The sequence below is a fragment of the Aquarana catesbeiana genome, linkage group LG11 (genome assembly GCF_042186555.1).
Source record: "Aquarana catesbeiana isolate 2022-GZ linkage group LG11, ASM4218655v1, whole genome shotgun sequence".
NCBI classification, from domain to species: Eukaryota; Metazoa; Chordata; class Amphibia; order Anura; family Ranidae; genus Aquarana; species Aquarana catesbeiana.
This window is the reverse complement of record NC_133334.1, coordinates 214,247,689-214,271,661: the sequence shown is the minus strand read 5'-3', so window position 1 is coordinate 214,271,661 and position 23,973 is coordinate 214,247,689. Positions and strand designations below refer to the sequence as shown.

Here is a 23,973-nt window from a genome sequence, read left to right as displayed (position 1 = left end):
TCTCTCTAGACATTGCTCAAACAGAGGATGACAACGTTCCCAAACTGGACATCAGAAGTATTATAGTGATCTATAATTGGACAACAGCCTTTAGGAAAACCAACAATCTTTGTCTACATAAAGGGCTCCAAAAAAAATTGTTGGTTTCTCTGAAAGCTGTCTCAGCTTGGATTGTTAAAACTACTCAGCTTGCATTCTTGTCTGTGAGTCTTCCTCCTTCGGTTAAACTTTGTGCCTATTCTACCAGAGGGATGTTAAAGTCATGGGATTGCCAAAGTTTAAAAAAAAAAAAAAAAAGTCTGCTGAACATCCAGCTGGTCTACACCAAATACATCCATCCACCATTACAGGATGGATATAGAACGGGTATTTGTTTTTTTGGGGGGGTCAACCCTAATTTTGTCCAATAGCAGGCTGACATTATGTCCTCCAGGAAAATGAAAGACTGTTGTATACTTGGCGTAATTTTTCTTTTCTGGTGCATCCTCATGACAGCCTAGATTTCCCACCCTTGGTTGTCGTCAGTCTACCTATAGATTAGAATATATGGATACTGTCAGTCTAGTTTTTAAAGGGCAAGTTAAGGATTGTCCTGGGAGTGTCAGAGGGTGACGCTGACTTACAGCAGGTTGACAAAGATGCACCAGTAATAAAAAATTACAGCAAGTGTGGGTCAACAATTTTCTGTTTTTCTGCAGGTCCTGCGTTGTAGATGAGGTTGTCAGCATGTGACTGATGGTCATAGTGCCAAAGAGAAGTGGCTTCAGGGGTCTAATCACAATGGAGAGGTTGAACCTGTGGGAGTGAGACAAAATTAGTACACCCCTACATTTACACCTACTCTAACTCAGTGTTTCTCAACTCCAGGTCCTCAAGGCACATCAACAGGTCATGTTTTCATTAGTTTGCACAGGTGATTTGATCAGTTTCACTGCTTTAGTAATTACCACAGCTGTTTCATCTAAGGGAAATCCTGAAAACATGACCTGTTGGGGCGCCTTGGGGCCTTAAGTTGAGAAACACTGTTCTAACTACCTGCTGCTCGGTTACAGTAGATTTACTGTGACCGAGCTGCAGGCTCATCAAAGTAAATAAACATTGCAAGCTTGCCTCTGGGTTCCTGCTGACCCATGCTGTGGTTGGATGATTTTGTCAACAGGTCCCAGCCAATGATTTATGGCTGAGACCTGGTGAGTCCAATCACAGCACAGAGTCCTGTGTGTACACAGAGAATCGATCTGGCTGTTTCTTCTCCGTGCAAAGCAGGGAGGAAAACAAAAACCAGGCAGATCTCTCTAACTTAAGTGGGGTAAGATGGTAGTTGCGCTGTGATGAAGGAGGGGGGGGGAATTGAAGCTACAAAGATGACTAAAGTGGCAAAGTGAACTAAAAAAGAAACGGGCCAATGCATGAATGGATCCTACATGCTAAAAGAACATGGTGAGGATGCAGTGCAGTGCAACGTAGCTGATCAACATGACTATAATGTTGCGGGCAGACAAAGCCTAATATATAAAGGTAATTGTGAAACAGTGACTGCTTGAATATAGAAAAGCAAAAATGCATATACTAACACAAATAGGATAAATAATGACACAATACAAAAAAATATATAATGCAAGAAAAATACATGTGGGCCTCTCTCCTCAGTGTTCGTCAGGTAGAGTAGTGATGTACAGTGTGAGGGGGAAAGAGATGCACACAGCGTGATCCCATATAAAAGGTATATTTATTTAATAAAACAAGTCCAATCAACTTACATTTAAAACAATGCTGCAGTGTGTACTAACTACGAGCGCCGAGCTGTAAGGTAAGCGGCTTGCAAACACGGAGGTGTCCTCACTGAAGATCCCCCTTCCCTTCACGATTGGAATTGTTTTGCGTTTCTCATCACGAGTTTTTATTTTTGGACTGGATGATAGAACTACTATTCATGTTTGTCCTAGGGATTTGTCACTTGTAGTCCACCAGGATTTGGCACGTTTTTGCTAATGGGGCACTAGCCCACATCTATTTTTCTTGCATTATATATTTTTTTGTATTGTGTCATTATTTATCCTATTTGTGTTAGTATATGCATTTTTGCTTTGCTATATTCAAGCAGTCACTGTTTCACAATTACCTTTATATATTAGGCTTTGTCTGCCCGCAACATTATAGTCATGTTGATCAGCTACGTTGCACTGCACTGCATCCTCACCATGTTCTTTTAGCATGTAGGATCCATTCATGCATTGGCCGTTTCTTTTTTAGTTCACTTTGCCACTTTAGTCATCTTTGTAGCTTCAACTCCCCCCCCCCTTCATCACAGCGCAACTACCATATTACCCCACTTTTGTCTCATTTGTCCTGCTTTGGATCAGTACTTATGCTTTGCAGCAGTGTCATTTTAGCTTAAGCCCCCCCGACAGTGCAGGAGTTTCCACTTTCAGATCTCTCTAACTTGTTAGGCACACAGGTAACCCCTTGATTCCCCCTTGATGTAAACCCCTTTCCAACCAGTGTCATTAGTACAGTGACAGCATTATCACTGTATTAGGGTCACTATTGATGTCAGTTAGTGTACCTCCCAGCAAGGGTCTGTTAGCACCAGATTACTTACTATCACAGCCACCAATACTAGTATTGCATCATAGCTGCATAAATTCCAATATATATAGTATAGTTTGTAGATGCAATAACTTTCATACAAAATCAATGAACATACACACTGGGATTTTCCTTTTTTTTTTTACCAGACGTGTAGCAAATACATTTTGGCCTAAATTAAGAAATTAGATTTTTTTTTTTTTTTTATTGGATATGTTTTATAACAGAAAGTAGAAAATATATACATTTTTTCTTTTTTAGTTTATAGAATAAAAAATAAAAAACCCAGTGGTGATCAAATACCAACAAATGAAAGTTCTATTAGTATGAAAAAAAAAAAAAAGTTATTGCGTAGTATTGCATGACCAAGCAATTACCAGTTAAAGTAGCACAGTGCTGAATAGCAAAAAATGCCTTGTTCATGAAGGAGGTAAAACCTTCCAGAGGCCAAGTGGTTAAATCAATAAAAATTAGAATTATGTGTTCCAGATTAGGTGACAATGATTAGAACCTCCTAAGGCATTATACAGTTGCAATTTGTCGTATTTCTTTGAACCTTAGCTATATAGGGTCTGGTATTCTCTTTACTACTGACTTTATGCCAAGGTCAAAAAAAACGATCTGTGCCTTGGTAGGGGATTTGAAAAGATTCTTCTTTTTATTATTTGAAATCAATTATTCCACTGTAAAGCAAAATAAACTACAAGGGGTGTAGATTTCAAGCAACTGATAATTTGTCCAGGACTGGCTGACCTAGCAAATTCAACCCAAGAACTGACCTTTTGATACAAAAAGAAGTCTCCAAGAACCACAAAATTTAATTGAAGAATTTGCTGGTAACTCTTAAAAAGAATTGGTGTCAAAGTGTATGCACCTACAATCAGAAAGAGCTAGCCCTAGTTTAACCTGCATGGGAAAAGTGTCAGGAAAAGGCCTTTCCTGTCAAAAAAGAACATTACAGCAAGACTACAGTTTGCCATTGAACATATAGGAAAGTCCATGTTTTCTGGGACACTGTGTTGTTGACTGATGAATCAAAGCTAGAGTCGTTTGGTCATAGTTACAGTATACATATTTAGGGCAAACCAAATACAGCTTTTCTGGAGAACAGCCTCATAACTGTGAAGCATGGTGGTGAAAATATTTGCATTTTTAATCATTTAACAAAATATTGAGCAAGAATGGTAAAGAAAGTAAACCCTAGGCCTCAGGATATGGTGTTGCTCCCTTTAGCAGAAATTACTTTTTGTAATCGTTTTGCACACCAGTTTAAAAAAAAATTTTTTTAATCAAAATTTTCAACCATGTCTCAATGCAAAATTCCTTCAGTTGCACAATGTTTGTGCGTTTCCTTACATGAACTGTCACTTTCAAATCCTCCTACAAATCAGGGATTTGACTCTTCTTTTTAAAATGTTTTCTTTTGTGTATTGTCTATCATGCTTCAGATTGCTGTGTTAAAAGATCCATTTCTAGTTTATTTTCAACTTTTGGACAGATGGCCTTATATCATCATTAAGCACACTTTGGTGATGCAGAAGTCATAATGAATTTGATTACTGCATGGACTGTATGTATTTATTCAAGTTTATCATCCTTTTCTGTGAGTGAGATTTGAATGAAGGTAATCTTTGCCTGTTCAAATAAGTTTAAAAAGTCAACAATTTTAATGGAGCAAATTTATTTTCCACATAAATGTTTAGGTTATTGCTAAAATGTTTATTACTATTTTTTCACTGGAGAATTTTTGCATACTTGACATGCAGCATTTGTTATATTTGCATGTGACCAGTGATCTATAACTGGTTTGACACCTATATTATTACAAATTTCTTTTCCCGAAATGAGAGACTAGCCATTTCTAAGCTTTCAGATCAGGGATGGATAAATCCTAGTTGCCTAGGCAGCTTAAAAAAAAAAAAAAAAAAAAAAAAAAGAAAAAAAAAAAGAAAATCACTGTTTGACGACTTGGTTACTTAAGTCTCTATCTGCAATATCATTGAATGCCATTTCAAGAAAAAATGGACAAGTCTCTGTGTGCAGTGTTCTTCCCTAGAATATATTAGCTAGGTGCTCCACACAGGAGAAAGAGAATTCCAGCCTCACAACAGGTAGCAAGGTCCAAGGCAGAGCTGAACTCTCTCAGTGCGACTGGAAGGAGTCCGTGCTGTACTGCATGAAAGATGCAGGCATTACAAGCCTCAATCTCACAGGCCTCCTAGCTCCTTACATGGCTCACTTATCTCCACAGCAATGCAGAAACAAATCTGTGGTGTGTAAGTTTTTTTTTTTTAATGAGTGGGGCGAGAAATAGCTGCATCCCTCACAGAACATTATATACGTGTCACACACTGCACTATGAGCTAAGCTGTTACCCCTAACCCTGTTCCATCTATGTGTTTGTGGCCTACACATCGCTAGGAACATTATAAAAGGGCCCCTCATAAATATTCTGCCAGACCTGGATACATTTTTAGTCACTAAATATCTAATATCAGTCACTTTATCCGGGCACTTACTGCTTAATATATATATATATATTTATATTACACACACACACACGTGTATAATAAATATATATATATATATATATATAGCCTAGTCATACACAGCTCGTTCATAATTTTAGCAATTTCCAGCAAATGTGCTTTTGATCTGGACTCTTGGGCTCTCTTTCTGCCAGTCCCTTATGCCCTCTCTGACCCTTTCTGGTGATGTCTCACTCTCTGATGGTCTCCCATTTGCTCTGGCTCTCTTTCTGGAGGTTTCTAACAAAATCTGGTTCTCTTTCTAAAACGTCCTTCATGCTCTCTGTTGGTCTGGCAGTCTCTCACTCGGACTCTATAGCAGTCTTGCTTTCCAACTTTCATGTTCTATGTATGACTACTAATCATCCCCTCAGTGTGCCAAGGTACACAGATAGCAGGTAGTATTAAGCCTGCACTATACAAAGGATGGGCTCCAATATATGTATTAAAAAAGAGAGATAACTAAATACAATACACCTGCAGTAAAATTATTCTTGTAGTTTAAAAAAAGTATTTTTGCCCACCCGACCATTACAAATTTCTGGGAAGATTGTGTGTATGTGTCAGTAGGCTAGGGTCTTGTGTGTGAATATGGGTCAGTAAGGTGTATGTCTGTGCCACTAAAAAGTGTGTGCATGGGTTATTGTCTGAACACAAGGCATTTGTTACTGGGATTTCTCTGGCCCTGTTTTACTGAAACTTTTACACATACACGTTACTGTGGGTCAAAATTGGGCTGGGTAATACTGGTCACTAAGGCAACCGACTGTATTTTGCTGGCTCTTGACTTTTTAAGCTGGTTCCTGATGAAATTTGTCGAGGACTGAATGAAGTTCATTTGGAAAAATTAAGCTCCTACAGAAATGCACTGTTGGTTTTAAAGGCTGATAGGAAAAAAAAAGTGTCCACTGCACAAAGTATAACTTTAGACCAAGCCTTGTGTAAGTCCACTTACATTTCTGATTCAGCATACATTCCATTTATTAAATAATCTACTTGAGTATAGTCCTTCTTCTTGTAGCTTTCATATGCCTGTACTACAAGTAGTACTATAACAGCTAGAAAGAACAGAATTCCAAGCATAAGCACTGCTAGCAAAATGCTGGTATTCTGGATTTGCTTTGCAACCCCTTCTGCAACAATAAACACATCATCCACATTGTCTGTTTGGTCTGCTACCTGAACAGATTTTGTAAATACAACTGTAGTAGGCTCCGAAGAGACTGGTCTGAAAAATGTACTTGTAGTAGGCATAATGCTGGTGGATGATACAGCACCTGAAATACTTGCAGACGTGATTTTAGAAGTGTCTTGCGTTTTTGGCACCTCTGACGTTCTCGGTTTGGCTAATGTGGTAGGGCTTGTCAAAGTTGGAGAAACAGCATGTGTAAGGTATAGAGTTATTGTGGCAGGCGAATCAAAAACTGGTGTTGTCGATGGCAAGGAGGTTGTTGAAATCGTACTGGGAACTACAGTACTAGTTTTAGTTGTTGGTGAAATGGCTGTGGGGACCACTTTGGTTAGCAATGTCTGTGCAGAAGAAGTTGTAAGCACAGTTGTCTCGGTGACGGTTGACGTTAGGTCTCTTTGCCTGGTTGTCTCTGGCCTAATGGTTTTTGCTGATGTGTTTGTCATTGGTGTTATAGTTGTGCTTGTGGACTCTGCATTGGTGGATGGAAATGGAGTGACATTTTTTTCAACATGAGAATCTGGTGGAGTGTTAGGAGCAATATTTCTTCTTGTTGTGGTTTCAAGTTTGTTATTGGGTTGAATTGTTGCATTGTAGGGTGTGGTCGAAGGGGTTGTTATATTAGGAGGCACTGGATTTGCTCTGGTTGTTGTCAGAGCTGCAGATGTTGTATAAACTATAGCTACTGCCTCTGTACTGGTTTTAGTTGAACGCATACTTTCTGTTGTCAATGGAGTGCTGGTAGTAGTTGCTTCTGCTGTCGTGGTCATTTCACGGACTGTTTTAATTGGTTCAGTTATTGGCTCCAGCATGGATTTTGTAGTACTCCCATTGTTTGTAATTGTTGTAGTTGTGGTTATAGCTGTTATAGCTTCAGTCTTTCCCCTTTTTCTCCTGACCCTTCCAGATTCAGGGGTATTCCTTTTTCTCCTCTTCTTAATATGATTTGCATCTAAAAATCAACGAACAGAAATTATTCTAGAGTACAGTAATATCAGAATTGGTAACAGGTTTAAAAGGGGTTGTAAACCCTCAGGGTTTTGCACCTTAATGCATTCTATGCATTAAAGTGAAAAACCTTTTGTGCTGCTGCAGCCCCCCTTTTACGTACCTGAACCTATTCGTTCCAGCGATAGGGACGAGCACAGCACCTCCAGCTGTTGTCGCAGGTCCTCATTGGATAGATTGATAGAGGCAGGAAGTGAGAAAAGTGTGGCGCTAAGAAATAATTGTGATTAGGCCAGTAACTGTGATATCTAAAAGATGTGGATATAAGACCCTGAGGTATGTACCACATGGACTGGTGATAATGTAATAAAGTGTGTGGAGAGATTATGACAACTCTTCGAATAACACCATAAAACGAAAATAATTGATAAGGATAAAATTAAAATTAAACGTAGGTGGACAAATGTGTAAACATATACAAACAGTGTAGAGCGTGTCTGTGTCCAATGGGTCAATTTTGGGTGGAGTAACACAACCAAAAAATTGACTCAAAGATCTATCACAATAAGTAATAAAAAATGCAAGATAACAAAGTAAATTACAACAATATGATGTGCATTAACCCACAAATGGCCTGCTCCTCAAGGCAAGACCTGAGCGTAAAGACAAGGGTCTGTTGGAATAGTGTATATGTGTGAATATTTAAAGTCCATCGCTATACAATAGGGTGATCCCAGATAGCTCCCCAACAACTTGGATGTAGGTAGTCCTCATGTAGAGTAATTGGGAACTGATGAAAATGATTTTGCATACGGATGGGTTCTTGTCCTGATATAAAGACTATCACTCAAAAAATAGACGTAAATTGCACTTACCAGACAAGATGGACTCACAGGCCCTTGGCGGTGAGTCAAACGAGCTTTTTACCGTCAAGCGGTGTAGTACAGCGAACGGTATGGTGGTCCTGGACAAGGTCTCATCAGATATCGCCGGGTGGCATGCCCCTAGAAAGGCTGGGCCGGAATCAGATGTCTTCAAACCTCCGCCTCAGTCATCAGTTGGAAAGAGAATTTCCTCAGCGACCATCCATATGTATCGGCAAAGTAAAAAAGGAAAAACTTCCACCTAGTGTAAATCCTCATTAAAAACGTTATAACGTTTATTGAAATCAAAGGAGATAGTAACCAAAAAAATGTACAAATACAGGCAGTAAAAACTTGGCTCACAAAAGTACAAAAATATAAGAAGTATAAAAATGAGCGCAGTAGGTGATGGTAGGGGTAAAAACACAGGAACCGACGCGTTTCGTCCTCTAAGACTTCTGCTGGGGTATGAATCTGCCCCCTATCCACTGCGCTTTATATATTACAAATAACAATCAAAAAATAGCTAATTGGCTGTAATGATTGGCGCGACTTCCGGGTCTGACGGCGTCACAGCTGACCAGCGATCATGTGGTGGTCATGTGAAATTTCTAAGGGGCCTTAGAAATTTCACATGACCACCACATGATCGCTGGTCAGCTGTGACGCCGTCAGACCCGGAAGTCGCGCCAATCATTACAGCCAATTAGCTATTTTTTGATTGTTATTTGTAATATATAAAGCGCAGTGGATAGGGGGCAGATTCATACCCCAGCAGAAGTCTTAGAGGACGAAACGCGTCGGTTCCTGTGTTTTTACCCCTACCATCACCTACTGCGCTCATTTTTATACTTCTTATATTTTTGTACTTTTGTGAGCCAAGTTTTTACTGCCTGTATTTGTACATTTTTTTGGTTACTATCTCCTTTGATTTCAATAAACGTTATAACGTTTTTAATGAGGATTTACACTAGGTGGAAGTTTTTCCTTTTTTACTTTGCCGATACATATGGATGGTCGCTGAGGAAATTCTCTTTCCAACTGATGACTGAGGCGGAGGTTTGAAGACATCTGATTCCGGCCCAGCCTTTCTAGGGGCATGCCACCCGGCGATATCTGATGAGACCTTGTCCAGGACCACCATACCGTTCGCTGTACTACACCGCTTGACGGTAAAAAGCTCGTTTGACTCACCGCCAAGGGCCTGTGAGTCCATCTTGTCTGGTAAGTGCAATTTACGTCTATTTTTTGAGTGATAGTCTTTATATCAGGACAAGAACCCATCCGTATGCAAAATCATTTTCATCAGTTCCCAATTACTCTACATGAGGACTACCTACATCCAAGTTGTTGGGGAGCTATCTGGGATCACCCTATTGTATAGCGATGGACTTTAAATATTCACACATATACACTATTCCAACAGACCCTTGTCTTTACGCTCAGGTCTTGCCTTGAGGAGCAGGCCATTTGTGGGTTAATGCACATCATATTGTTGTAATTTACTTTGTTATCTTGCATTTTTTATTACTTATTGTGATAGATCTTTGAGTCAATTTTTTGGTTGTGTTACTCCACCCAAAATTGACCCATTGGACACAGACACGCTCTACACTGTTTGTATATGTTTACACATTTGTCCACCTACGTTTAATTTTAATTTTATCCTTATCAATTATTTTCGTTTTATGGTGTTATTCGAAGAGTTGTCATAATCTCTCCACACACTTTATTACATTATCACCAGTCCATGTGGTACATACCTCAGGGTCTTATATCCACATCTTTTAGATATCACAGTTACTGGCCTAATCACAATTATTTCTTAGCGCCACACTTTTCTCACTTCATACATTCACAATAGTTAAGTTGTTGTGTTGGCTGCTTCACTTTATTCTTTTTTTGGAGTTGGCGAAATTTTATTTTATCTAATTTTGATAGAGGCAGGAGCCATTGGCTCTTGCTGTCAATCAAATCCAGTGACGCGGGGAAGAGTCCAGCTGTCTGTGTCAATGGACGCAGCAGCAGGACTCAGGAGCGCTACTATATGTGTGCCCCTTTGGAAAGCAGACATTCTAAAAGAGGAGCAAGGAGCACCGTGAGGGGACCCCAGAAGAAGAGACTCGGGGCCACTCTGTGCAAAACTCTTGCACAGAGCAGGTAAGCATAACAGGTTTAATTTTTTTTTAAACAAAGCTTTACAATCCCTTAACCACTTCCCATACTACATATAGTAATATGACGGCCGCAAGGTGGCTCTCTCATCTTGGGCGGGCGTCATATGACGTCCTCGGTTTCCCAGCCGTCTAAGGGGCGTGCGCGCCCCCTGCGTCACTCGGGAGCTGATGCGTGTGCCCAGCGGTTGTTATGTCCGCCGAGCACCCGCGATTGCTTGTCACAGAGCAGGGATGTGGATCTGTGTGTGTAAACACACAGATCCACGTCCTATCAGGGAAGAGGAGACAGATATTGTGTTCCTTGTATATATGAACACTCGTATCGGTCACCTCCCCCAGTCAGTCCCCTACCCTCACAGTTAGAATCACTCCCTAGATAACACACTTAACCCCTTGATCGCCCCCTAGTGTTAACCCCTTCCCTGCCAATGACATTTATACAGTAATCAGTGCATATTTATAGCACCAATCGCCGTACAATTGTCAATGGTCCCAAAATAGTGTCAAAAGTGTTCAATTTGTCCGCCACAATATCAGTCCTGACAAAAATCGCAGATCGCCGCCATTATTAGTTAAAAAAAATGCCATAAATCTATCCCCTATTTTGTAGGCGATATAATTTTTGCGCAAACCAACCAATATACACTTATTGCAATTTTTTTTTAACCAAAAATATGTAGAAGAATACATATCGGCCTAAACTGAGGAAGAAGTTTGTTTTTGTTTTTTAAAAATTGGGATATTTAATATAGCAAAAAGTAAAAAATATTGCGGGTTATTTTACGAAAGGCAAATCAACTTTGCACTGCAAGTGCACTTTAAAGTGCAGTCTCTGTAAATCTGAGGAGTAGATCTGAAATGAGGGGAAGCTCTGCTGATTTTATCATCCAATCATGTGCAAGCTAAAATGCCGTTTTTTATTTTCCTTGCATGTCACCCTCGAATTTACAGCAACTGCACTTCCACGTGCACTTGTAGTGCTAAGTGGATTTTCCTTTAGTAAATAGACCCCTTTGTGATTTTTTTTCAAAATTGTCACTCTTTTTTTGTTTATAGCGCAAAAAATAAAAGACCACAGAGGTGATCAAATACCACCAAAAGAAAGCTCTATTTGTGGGGAAAAAAATGATCAAATTTTCATAAGGGTACAGTGTTGCATGACCGCGCAATTGTCATTCAAAATTTTACAGTTCTGAAAATTGGTCTGGGCAGGAAGGGGGTGAAAATGCCCTGTATTGAAGTGGTTAAGTAAGACACCCACAACCACTTCAGGAGGCTATACAAAGATGGCTAAGCATAGATTTCTAAGGAAAAGCCTAGCTGTAAAATTAAATAAATAAAAATAAATAAAAAACTAATACAAAGGAAACCCAGGGAGGTAAGAGGTATCACACTCCTTGCCGTAAAAATGTTCAAGTACTCAGGATTATCACCACACTTTATTGCACAAGTTGACTAAATTCAAGTATTTCACTCAGACTACGCATATACATTCAGCAAAAGTTGCGCCAATTTGTCAGAAAGTAATATTGTGGATAGTGAGAATGCACTTTGTGATTGGGTGGACTGTGGCTAGGAGGGAAGTTTGGTACAAAGGGGTACCTTGGTCAGCAGTTGCTGGGCAGACTACAGCGTTCTAACAATAAAAATGTAGGCACACTAGGGTATAAGGCTCCTTTAGAATTGAATTGTAAAGTCCGCTAAAATTACAAAGTCTGTGTCATTAGGGCAGGCTTTCCATGAGTAGAAGCAAACTCTGTACAAAAAGACAAAAAAAGAAAGGAAAGAGTTTTGAAGAAGTGTAGTATGGACTAATTTTATTAAAAAGCAACTTTTTAAGTTGCCTAACATGGTGCTTTTATTAAAATTAGTCCATACTACACTTAGAAGTGCTTCCATTTCCCTTTTAGGCGACAAAGCTGTGCATACACAAGGGCCAACCCTGCATATGCATTTTCCACCGAATTCCAGCCTATCACAAGATGGCAGATAGGCCCAGTTCTAAATGTACTAACATCTATACCACGCACACACAGACGTGCGTGTGCCTGAGCACGCCCTAATCACCCCATGCACCAAGGCTGCTGATAAGGCAGTACAACCGACCATCCTGTACCAGCCCCGGCACCTGCCAAGCAGGAGAACCAGCTTTACTGCCTTATTGCAGACACAGATTCTCTTGTTCCTCCCCCTTCAGAGCTGCCAGCTTCTCCTCTCCTCGTTCCCTCTGGTTGCACTGCAGGGCAATCAGCTCTAGTATCTGCGCTCCCGGCTTCCCTCCTTTCCTCTCCCACCGACAGCTGCTGCGGCCCTTTCCTATTCCAAATGAACACAGTGAGCAATTGGTGCCAATCGCTCCTGTGTCCATTCATCGCTGAGGCTGCAGAGAAAAGGATTGATTAATCTATGTCCTCAGTCCCTTTCTTAGTCTTAAATGTGAGACATCAGAGGTCTGTTATGACTCCTAATAGTTCACCAATGGCCCCCAACAGGACAGGGATACTGGAGCTCCTCTTTAAGGACTCGTTTTCACGTGCTTCGCACTTTATAAAATTTCAGCCATGGCTGCGAAGCATAGAATCGCAGCCGTGGCATGTGTACACCTCTAGCCACTGCCTCTTTTGCTCTGTGTTTATTGCATTTGAGCATGCATCCCAAAGCTCAGACTGCACACACCTATATGCACACAACTCTCTTCAGCCACAAAAAAAAGGTCTCCCTGGCAACTACAACAAGACAGGCTTAGCTATGAACTATAACTTTAATGTGAACTGAGCCCATCGAAATAAGGGCAATCATTTTTTTTTGAAAACACAGTAAAACAACTTTCTTTATTTGGTTTGTCAGCTATTATAAGGTTAAGTCAAATATACATATAAAATGACTGAACAGAAATGGAGCCTGTAGTATATTCCCTTGCAAACAACAATTTGAATTCGTTGCAATTGTAATTTCCTTCAGAAAACAGTGTCTGTACACACGTATGGTATTGCTGTGAACATCAGGAGTAGGACAATTTTGGGTTTATTTTTTTTTTTTGGGGGGGGGGGGGGGGGATCGTGGTAATGGCAAGCAACATACAGCTAAATAAAAAAAAAAAAAAATTATAGAAATTTTGACTTACAAGCCGCCCCCCCCCCCCCCCAAAAAAAAAAAAAAAAAAAGACACTTGGGGAAGAAGGCTGGAGGCCTGCACACTGCTAAAACTTGAGGAAAATGTGAACCAATGACCAAGTGACAGCCTTACAAAGCTGGCAAAAAAATGCTTGATATCAGAAAGCCTAGGAAATACCAACCTCTAGGGGGTGCCCCGTGGGCCGCAGAGGGAACTGTGCTTTTTTTTGATTGGTCCGAGTGGACCCATACAGAACTGCCCCTGGGGGCTCTTTTGAGTGCTAACAGATATGGTCTGATACTATACCTTGACAGCGCCAGGAAATTCACTAGGTCATGGAATATACAAGGCTTGGATTCCCCCCAATAAATGCACCAAAGCCTTCCACTACATCCGCTCCAAGTGTATAGATATCAACTGCCTTCATGAGAAGCATTTTTCTAAGACATCCTGCCCCAAGTACCTTAATGTCAGTTATATACAGATATTTACTGATAATACCACTTCTAAGTAACGAGGCATCTTAATAGGTCTTTGACGCTCAACCCCCATCAGTTGTGAACTCCAAATAGGGGCTCTTGAAGGCCGCTACGTCATTCTGGCGGGCCAACGTAGACACACGCATGTGACCCTGGCGTCCTACTATGCATGCACTGACAAACTTAAATTCTTCTGAGAACTTCTAGCTAAAATACAGTTACATCAAAAAGGAACCTTGCTCTTATGCAGTGATTCTAACCTGATTATTCACCCGACTTTGGACAGAACACGTGTATACTCACCACCTATGTTGTTATTGAAACTGACGCCAGGCCCTCTCTTTAGACTTCTATAATCTCATGATTTGGCTGACGTCTGGTGAGAAATTCACACAAACACTACGGTAATGTCCTATAAATAATGCAGAGCACAAAGAATGTCCAGATATTAAACATGAATCCACCAGGCAAACGTGATATTCACAGCAATGATGTGTGACTGATAGAAGGACCCTTCACCAAAAACCGAATGGCCTCTCACCTGGTAACCAGGACCCTTCACAGAAGAGTCAAGCGAGCATTCCCATAGGGATCAACAAAGTGAAGGTAAAGGTCCAATGGCAAGAGATTCCTCCAGATAACCACGTAGCAGGGGGTCAGCGTGATTCATATAAACAAAAAGGGGACAGACATAGTGCTCTCCGTATAGTATACTTTATTGAAGGAATATAAAAAACTCACTTACATAACAGGCACTTCACAAGTGCCAGAACGCTGACATAGAATACACACAGCAGAGTGAGTGCGAGCGGTGGAGCATGCGCAGTAGCCGCGGATGACGTCACGACGTCACGTTCTGGACGCGTTGCGTTCCAATGGGCGGGGACTTCCTCAGCAGATGTCGTGACTACGTGGGCACCCGCGCTATAAGGAGGTGAGTTGTTATGGCAACACCAAACAACAACGAATGACGTATATCTGATGGGGACCGGCTCCGGAAGTTATAAGTTATAATAACAATTTTAAATTTGGGAATTTTTTAAACATTTATCTTTTATGTGATCTAGGTGTTTTTGTCTGTTCTGTTAAGATTACACTTTGCAATGTGTCTCTTAGTGCTTTATCACCAGATCATATATTTTTAATCCTTTGAGCATGTGCAGATACGAGCCTTTATAATCTGATTGGGTTCCGTTTACTCCGAATGATGTGTATGGAGACACTTCCGGAGCCGGTCCCCATCAGATATACGTCATTCGTTGTTGTTTGGTGTTGCCATAACAACTCACCTCCTTATAGCGCGGGTGCCCACGTAGTCACGACATCTGCTGAGGAAGTCCCCGCCCATTGGGACGCAACGCGTCCAGAACGTGACGTCGTGACGTCATCCGCGGCTACTGCGCATGCTCCACCGCTCGCACTCACTCTGCTGTGTGTATTCTATGTCAGCGTTCTGGCACCTGTGAAGTGCCTGTTATGTAAGTGAGTTTTTTATATTCCTTCAATAAAGTATACTATACGGAGAGCACTATGTCTGTCCCCTTTTTGTTTATATGAATCACGCTGACCCCCTGCTACGTGGTTATCTGGAGGAGTCTCTTGCCATTGGACCTTTACCTTCACTTTGTTGATCCCTATGGGAATGCTCGCTTGACTCTTCTGTGAAGGGTCCTGGTTACCAGGTGAGAGGCCATTCGGTTTTTGGTGAAGGGTCCTTCTATCAGTCACACATAATTGCTGTGAATATCACGTTTGCCTGGTGGATTCATGTTTAATATCTGGACATTCTTTGTGCTCTGCATTATTTATAGGACATTACCCTAGTGTTATTTTCTTCATCCCTGGATTATTGTATTTTATATATATTTTTTTGGTTTGTGTTTTTGTTTTTAGCGCTGCACCTATTTTATTTATTAGCTAGTGAAGTCAAGAAATCAATGGGCCTTAATCCTTACCTTGGACATTCGGAAGTCTTGATACTCCATCATGGGCTTATCTAACCTTTCTGAAAACTTGGGGTTTTGGTCCCCCTTTTTAATCTTGGATTGCAGCACTATATGATAACCCTAGGACATTTATTCCGTATTCTGGTCGCCCTATTCCCCCTCTCCCCATTGCCATTCACATTGGATGTACAGAGTGTGAAGGTGGCCATTTACCAGCATAAAACATGCCTTTTCGGGGCTAAGCATTAATGATTCCAAATTCAAAGATTTGAATCTTTCTCTCACCAGATAAATTACAATCCTTCAAGGTTAAGTTTTCCTACCAATGGGTCTCCAATTGTCTTCCTTATTTGGGGATTCACCTTACGCCTTTTTATACAACCCTTTACTAGGCGAATTCTGGCTCTCTTCTTTGCCAAACGAATGCAGTTCTGGAGACGTGGTAAAAAGTATCAAATCTTATGGCTTGGTCACATAGCAGCCCCAAAGATGACACTATTGGTGAACTATGTGGCATGTTCACCAATGCCAGGTGTCTGGCGGACAAGATGGGAGAACTAGAGCTACTGTTGTACAAGGAGGATTTAGATTTTGTAGGAATTTCAGAGACTTGGTTCAACAGCTCTCATGATTGGCTGGCAAGCATTCAAGGGCAAAAAAGGGGGAGGGATATGCCTGTATATCAAAAATGATGTGCATGTGAGACATCACTAACAGAGCAAAGGAGGAGGTGTAATCCTTATGGGTAGAGCTACAAAGAGGAAACTTAGGGGAAGTATGCTATAGGCCCCCTAACCAGAGGGAGGAGGCGGACCTCCTATCACAATTTGGATTAGCGGCAAGGATGGGAAGTGTAATTATAATGGGGGATATTAATTATCCAAACAGACTTGGTGAAAGGAACCGTGCATTCATATAAGGCTCGCCAGTTCCTAAATGTTTTGCAGGACAATTTCATGGGTCAGATGGTAAATGCACCAACTAGAAACAAAGAATTACTAGACCTACTGGATTACCAATACAGACCTGATCATGGATGTGGAAATACGGGGCAATTTAGGAAAAAGCGATCACAGGTCAATTCGTTTCAGTATAAAATCACACAAATAGGAAACATAAGGGGAATACAAAGACACTGAATTTCAAAAGAGCCAACTTCCCTAAACTACGATCCTTGCTAGAAGATACTAAATGGGATAAAATCTTAGGAACAAAGAACACGGAGGAAAATCGGTATGCTTTAAGAGAATATTAAATAAGGGTATTAGCCAGTGCATCCCAATGGGAAATAAATTTAAAAAAAGAGCTTAAAAAAGAGCTTAAAAAAAAAAAAAAAAAGTCCTGGATGGCTTAACTCCAACGTAAGAATGCAAAGGAGAAGGCCTTAAAAAAAAAAAAAAATAAATACAAGGCTGAGGGATCATCATCAGCAGCAGCATTCCAACTTTACAAAGAATGCAACAAGAAATGTAAGGGTGTAATCAGGGCGGCTAAGATAGAACACGAAAGGCACATAGCGGAGGAGAGTAAAAAACATCCCAAGAAATTCTTTAAAGAATATAAATAGTAAGAAAGGGAGGTCAGATCATATTGGTCCCATAAAGAATGATGAAGGGAATCTGGTTACTAAGGATGGAGAGATGGTGAAGGTATTGAATCTTGAATTGGCTTCAGTAACCAAAACTACAATGTTTATCCTCATGACACGTCACAGGAAGCACCCTCATGGCTAACAGAGGACAGAACTAGAAATAGACTTGAAAAACTTAACATTAAATAAAAGTCACCAGGACCAGATGGCTTGCACCCGAGGGTCCTTAAGGAACTCAGTCAAGTAATTGCTAGACCGTTGTTCCTAATTTTTACAAACAGTCTACTGACTGGAATGATACCAGCTGATTGGAGAAAAGCCAATGTAGCACCAATATTTAAAAAAGGGCCAAGATACATCCCTGGGAATTACAAACCAGTTATCCTAACATCAATTGTATGCAAGCTCTTGGAGATAAGGGACTATATACAAGAGTTTAGTAATGAGAACGGTATCATTAGCATGGATTCATGAAGAATCGTTCTTGCCAAACCAATCTATTAACCTCCTATGAGGAGGTGAGCTGCCATCTGGATAAAAGAAGGCCCATAGACGTGGTATATCTGGATTTTGCAAAAGCATTTGATACAGTTCCCCATAAACGTTTACTGTACATAGTAAGGTCCATTGGCATGGACCATAGGGTGAGTAAATGAATTGAAAACTGGCTACAGGGGCAAGATCAGAGGGTAGTAATAAATGGGGAGTACTCAGAATGGTCCGGGGTGGAAAGTGGGGTCCCCCAGGGTTCTGTCCTGGGACCAATCCTATTTAATTTATTCATAAACGACCTGTTTACAGGTCGTTCGCTGTATCTGCGGACGATACTAAGCTAAGCAGGGCAATAACTTCTCCGCAGTATGGGGTGGTCAAGTACATGGCAAATGAGGTTTAATGTAGAAAAATGTAAAATAATGCATTTGGGTGGAAAAAATATAAATGCAATCTACTCACTGGGGGGAGAAACTCTGGGGGGATCTAGGATGGAAAAAGACCTGGGGGTCTTAGTAGATGACAGACTCAGCAATGGCATGCATTAAAAAGTGGATTAACTCCAGAGATAAAACGATAATTCTCCCACTCTACATGACTATGGTCCGGCCGCACCTGGTGTATGTCATCCAGTTCTGGGCACCAGTCCTCAGGAAGGATGTGCTGGAACTGGAGGGAGTCCAGAGAAGGGCAACAAAACTAATAAAGGGACTGGAGGATATTAGTTATGAGGAAAGGTTACGAGCACTGAACTTATTCTCTCTGGAGAAGAGACACTTGAGAGGGGATATGATTTCAATGTACAAATACCGTACTGGTGACCCCACAATAGGGATACAACTTTTCTGCGAAAGGAAATTTAATGAGACATGTGGCCATTCACTAAAATTAGAAGAAAAGCGGTTTAACCTTAAACTGCGCAGAGGGTTCTTTACTGTTATGCAGCGTACACACGAGCGGACTTATCGACCGGACTGGTCCGACGGACAATCCGATCGTGTGTGGGCTTCATCGGACTTTTCCAGTCGAAAATCTGACGGACTTTAGATTTGAAAAACATGCTTCAAGTCTTTCCGACGGACTCGCGTCCGGTCGAAAACCCACGCTAGGGCAGCTATTGGCTACTGGCTATCAACTTCCTTATTTTAGTCCGGTCGTACGTCATCACTTACGAATCCGTCGGACTTTGGTGTGATCGTGTGTAGGCAAGTCCGTTCTTTCAAAAGCCTGTCGGACTTTTGTTGCCGAAAAGTCTGCTCGTGTGTACGCAGCCTAAGAGCAGTAAGGCTGTGGAAAGCTCTTCCACAGGCAGTAGTTTCAGCAGGTAGCATCAATAATTTTAAATAACTATTAGATAGGCACCTGAATGACCACAACATACAGGGATATACAATGTAATAGTGACATAAAGTGACACACAGAGGTTGGACTTGTCTTTTTTCAACCTCGCCAACTATATAACTATTCTAAAAAAAAAAAAAAAAAAAAAAAAAAAAAACTCAGGGATTGGTTCCGGACCGACTGCAATGCCGCGTACACACGAGCGGACTTTACGGCAGACTTTGCCCGGCGGACTTTTTCGACGGACTTTCTGAATGAACCGACTTGCCTGCACACAATCAACCAAAGTCCGTCGAATTCGTAAGTGATGACGTACGACTGGACTAAAATAAGGAAGTTCATAGCCAGTAGCAAATAGATGCCCTAGCGTGGCTTTTTGTCCGTCGAACTAGCATACAGACGAGTGGACTTTTTGACCGGACTCGAGTCCGTCGGATAGATTTGAAACATGTTTCAAATCTAAGTCCGTCCAACTTTTGAGAAAACAAAGTCCGCTGGAGCCCACACACGATCGAATTGTCCGACGAAATCCCGTCTGCCGTAAAGTCCGCTCGTGTGTACGCGGCATAACCCACTTGTTTTCCTCCTTATCGCCCTTTTCTGCTTCCCCAGCCTTTACGAATTTGTTTGTTGTGTTGTTCTTTTCCTGATACCAAGCCTGTGGTTTTGTGGTTTGTTTTGTAGTCCTTACTTAAATACATGGGAGAGGGGTTTTCTTTGCTTTGTTCTCCTCTTCAAATAAAAGGGAGAAGTCTACAATGCAGTGAAAGGTATCCCACACTTGCCTTCTTTTTGGGCACTTAATCCAACATAACAATGTTGTGCCTCTATTGTATTTGGTTTAGAGTTTAAATTTCATTACTATACATTCTATAAGGGCTTACTTACTACTTTGAGGTTATGTATATATGTCTTATTCACTTTCAGGATTAACCACTTACTGATTGCCTCACGACGATATACGTCGGCAGAATGGCACGGGCAGGCAGAGTAACGTACCCGTACGTTACTCCCCTCCCGCGGGCAGGGGGCATGGTTGTGCCCCCCGGTGCCCGAGGCAGTCGGCATCGTTGCAGGAGCGATCCGTCCTGAGGGGGAGGCCACTGATTCATGGCCACCCCCGCACGATCTCTCCTGATGAAGGGCAAGCTTCCTCTGCTTCTGAAATGTAAACAGAAGCAGAGGAAGTGATGTCATCTCTCCTTGTGTCGGTCTTTTCATCCGGAGCCCGAGGAGAAGGGACATCATTGTGAGTTTGCACCAACAGCACACTAACACTAGTACACATAGGCACATAAATCACCCCCCAATCACCCCCACTGTACCCCGTCACAGTGACACAAATAGCAGTTTTAATTTTTTTTACTGATCACTGCATTGGTGTCATCTTGTGACTGTTAGAAGTGTTAGGGCAATTAGTGGTAGGCCCCTTTAGGTCTAGGGTACCCCCCCCCCTAGTAAAGGTTTAACCCCTTGATCGCCCCCAATTAACCCTTTCATCCCATCGCCAGCGTCACTAATCGATAATTTTTCTGATCGCCGTATAAGTGTCACGGCTGACGCTAGTTAGCCTGTTAGTTATTTAGGTTCACCGTCGGCTTTTTATAGAGTCAGGTACTCCCATATACTACCTAATAAAGGTTTTAACCCCCTGATTGCCCACTAGTTAACCCTTTCACCAGCGATCACTGTATAAGTGTTACGGGTGATGCTGGTTAGTTTGTTTTTTATACCATTGAAGGTTTAACCCCCTGATCGCCCGGCGGGCGATATCAGTTAGGGTCTACGTCGCCCCAGGCAGCGTCAGATTAGTGCCAATACCGCTAACACCCAAGCACACAGCATACACCTCCCTTAGTGGTATAGTGTCTGAACGGATCAATATCTGATCAGATCTATACTAGCGTCCCCAGCAGTTTAGGGTTCCCAAAAACATAGTGCTAGTGGAATCAGCCCAGATACCTGCTAGCACCTGCGTTTTGCCCCTCTGCCCAGTCCACCCAAGTGCAGTATCGATCGATCACGGTCACTTACAAAACACTAAACACATAACTGCAGCGTTTGCAGAGTCAGGCCTGAGCCCTGCGATCGCTAACAGTTTTTTTGGTAGCATTTGATACAGTTGCTGACAGCCTAGGAGCTTTTTTACCTGCGAGTCTCACTACTGTACCAGTAAATTTAAGCCCAAAATGGCAAATCGAAGGTACAGTAGTGAAGAGGCCTACACGTTTCTGAGCATGACAGATAATGAGGAGGAAGTCACTCATTTGTCAGATTCAGGCTCAGAATACGATCCTGTAGACGACAGTGGCTCCATGACAGATAGCTCTGATGACGGAGTTGTGATCCCTGCCAAGGTCAGGTGTACCAGACCCCGATCTTCTGCTGTTGAGGTGCAAGAACCGCAGGGCTCTCGTATGGAGCAGAGTAGTACTAGTGCCGCTGATCCTTCTGGAGAAATGGCAAGCACCAGCAGCCTAGTACACCCTGGTCGTACATCCAGCACTGGAGTATCACATGGTGACATGGCGAGTCCCATAAGTGCAGTTCAAGCTGGCGAGGTGGCAAGCACAAGTAGTGTCCTGCTGCCACCAACAAGACAGACAGGCCCATCATGCCCATAGTGTCCTTCCTGCAGAATTCGCCAATCCTAATTGGGAACCAACCACTTCCCCCATTCACTAGCCAACCCGGAATTCAGGTGGAAAAACAGTTGATTTTACGTCACTTGATTTTTATTCACTGTTTTTTACCAAAGATCTCTATAGATCTATTGTGGACCAAAGCTATTTATATGCTGGTCAATTCATCACCGCTAATCGCCAGTCCTCCCTTGCCAGAGATTGGAGACCAATTACGGTTTTCGAACTTAAGACATTTCTGGGCTTATCCCTTGACATGGGCATAGTTAAAATGGAGTATGTTGCGGTCATATTAGTCCACTGACCCAATTTACCATATGCCCGTGTTCTCTGCATCCATGACCAGGGCATGATACGAGCAGATCTTGCGGTTCATGCATTTCAACAACAATGAACTCGGTCGTCCTCGTGGAGACCCTGGATACGATCGGCTCTACAAAATTCGGCCCCTCGTAAACTACTTCAACAAACGTTTTGCAGCCTTGTTTACTCCCCATCAAGTTGTCTGCGTTGATGAGTCCCTGAATAAGTTTTCTGGCCGCTTGCCTTTCAAACAGTATCTTCCCAGCAAGCGTGCCATATACGGGGTCAAGATGTAGAAGCTCTGTGACAGGGTCACAGGCTATACATATAGTTTTATAGTTTACGAGGGAAGAGATAGTCACGTAGAGCCACCAAACTGCCCAGATTACATAGGGAGTGCTGGCAAGATTGTGTGGGACTTGGTGTCAACCTTATTCGGAAAGGGGTGCCATTTGTATGTGGACAATTATTACACGAGCATGCCACTTTTTAGTCACTTGTTTGATCATGAGATTGGCGCATGTGGCGCCGTGCGATCTAATCGCCAGGGCTTTCCCCAGCGGCTTGTAGATTTGTCTTAGGCTGGGGGAGAGAGCCTGCTTGAAGTGTAATAGCTTGCTCGCTGTGAAGTGGAGGGATAATAAGAATGTTTTCGTTCTGTCCTCCCTTCATGCAGACATGACAGTCCAAATTCCTACGGCGACTGGTGTTGTGGAGAAACCCGTGTCCACGAATATAACCAAAATATGGGAGGGGTGGACCTCAACGACCAGTTGTTGGCGCCATACCTAGTTGCCCTTAAGGCCAGACGCTGGTACAAAAAAAGTGTCTGTATACTTATTTCAATTGGCTCTTATGCTCCGAAGAAGCTTGGGTTACAAGCGAAACAAGTAAAACATACTCACATGTCTCCAGCGATGTGAACACCGACCTGTCCATCCACCTGGCGAACCCAGACCACCCATCCGAATCTCGGCTTAGCATAAACCATCCAGCACTCAGCAACCTTTTCTTGAGCCACTTGTTGGTGGGATTAGGATAACTTGGTAAGCACCTGCATGATATATAGGATTCTTTGAAAGATGAACCGAGACTACTCAACGGGGAGCAACTCTAAGGAAGGTCTGTGAAGGACTATTACCCATTTTGTCTTTTCAAATGGAAGGAAGATCCATCTAATATCTCCAATGATTGAGTTTATCCGGTGACTTCTCTATCGCTGAGCGGCTGGTCCATTTGTATGAATATAGGGGATACAGACATACGGATCAAGGCGTCAGAACGGTGAGCTGTACTGGGTTAACCCCCTGCCTGGAACGGATTCCCCCAAAGTGGGGTTTTTAGGCAGCACAATGACAAATAAATTCAAAAATTGTATGAAAAGTATAACAAATTTATTTATACAAAAATGGCATGATATAAAAATTAAAACAATGAGCTCCAGTGGGAAGTATCTTAACACTAAAATTGGCTAAACATACATTGGCAGACACATATTCATAACAAAACTTAATATCATGAACATTAAACCTGACGCATTTCAACCCATACACTAGGGGTCTTCTTCAGAGGGTCTGTCTGCTGGAAAATATATACAAATAAAGTTGGCATACATCTATGAATCCCATTATATATGGCAAAAAATTGTATTTACCGTACAGTATATAATATGGTATAATTACCCAACAATGTATGTCCATCGGGAAAAAAGAAAAGCCTCCCACATGGAAATCCCTTAAAAAGCTATCTTCCTCTCCTCCCCAAGGCAGA

General features: G+C 41.9%; 1 protein-coding gene across 4 annotated transcripts in view; it reads right to left on the bottom strand.

Annotated features, from left to right (window-relative positions):
• Positions 1–2,886: 2,886 nt before the first annotated feature.
• The window catches only part of LOC141112433 (uncharacterized), a 94,941-nt gene continuing 73,854 nt past the window's right edge, over positions 2,887–23,973 (bottom strand). For all 4 annotated transcript variants that reach the window (XM_073605285.1, XM_073605284.1, XM_073605287.1 and 1 more), the window contains one exon: positions 2,887–7,258. In XM_073605285.1, the coding sequence (XP_073461386.1) occupies positions 6,069–7,258 (1,190 nt within the window). In that variant the 3' untranslated portion in view covers positions 2,887–6,068. The remainder of the gene's footprint in view (positions 7,259–23,973) is intronic.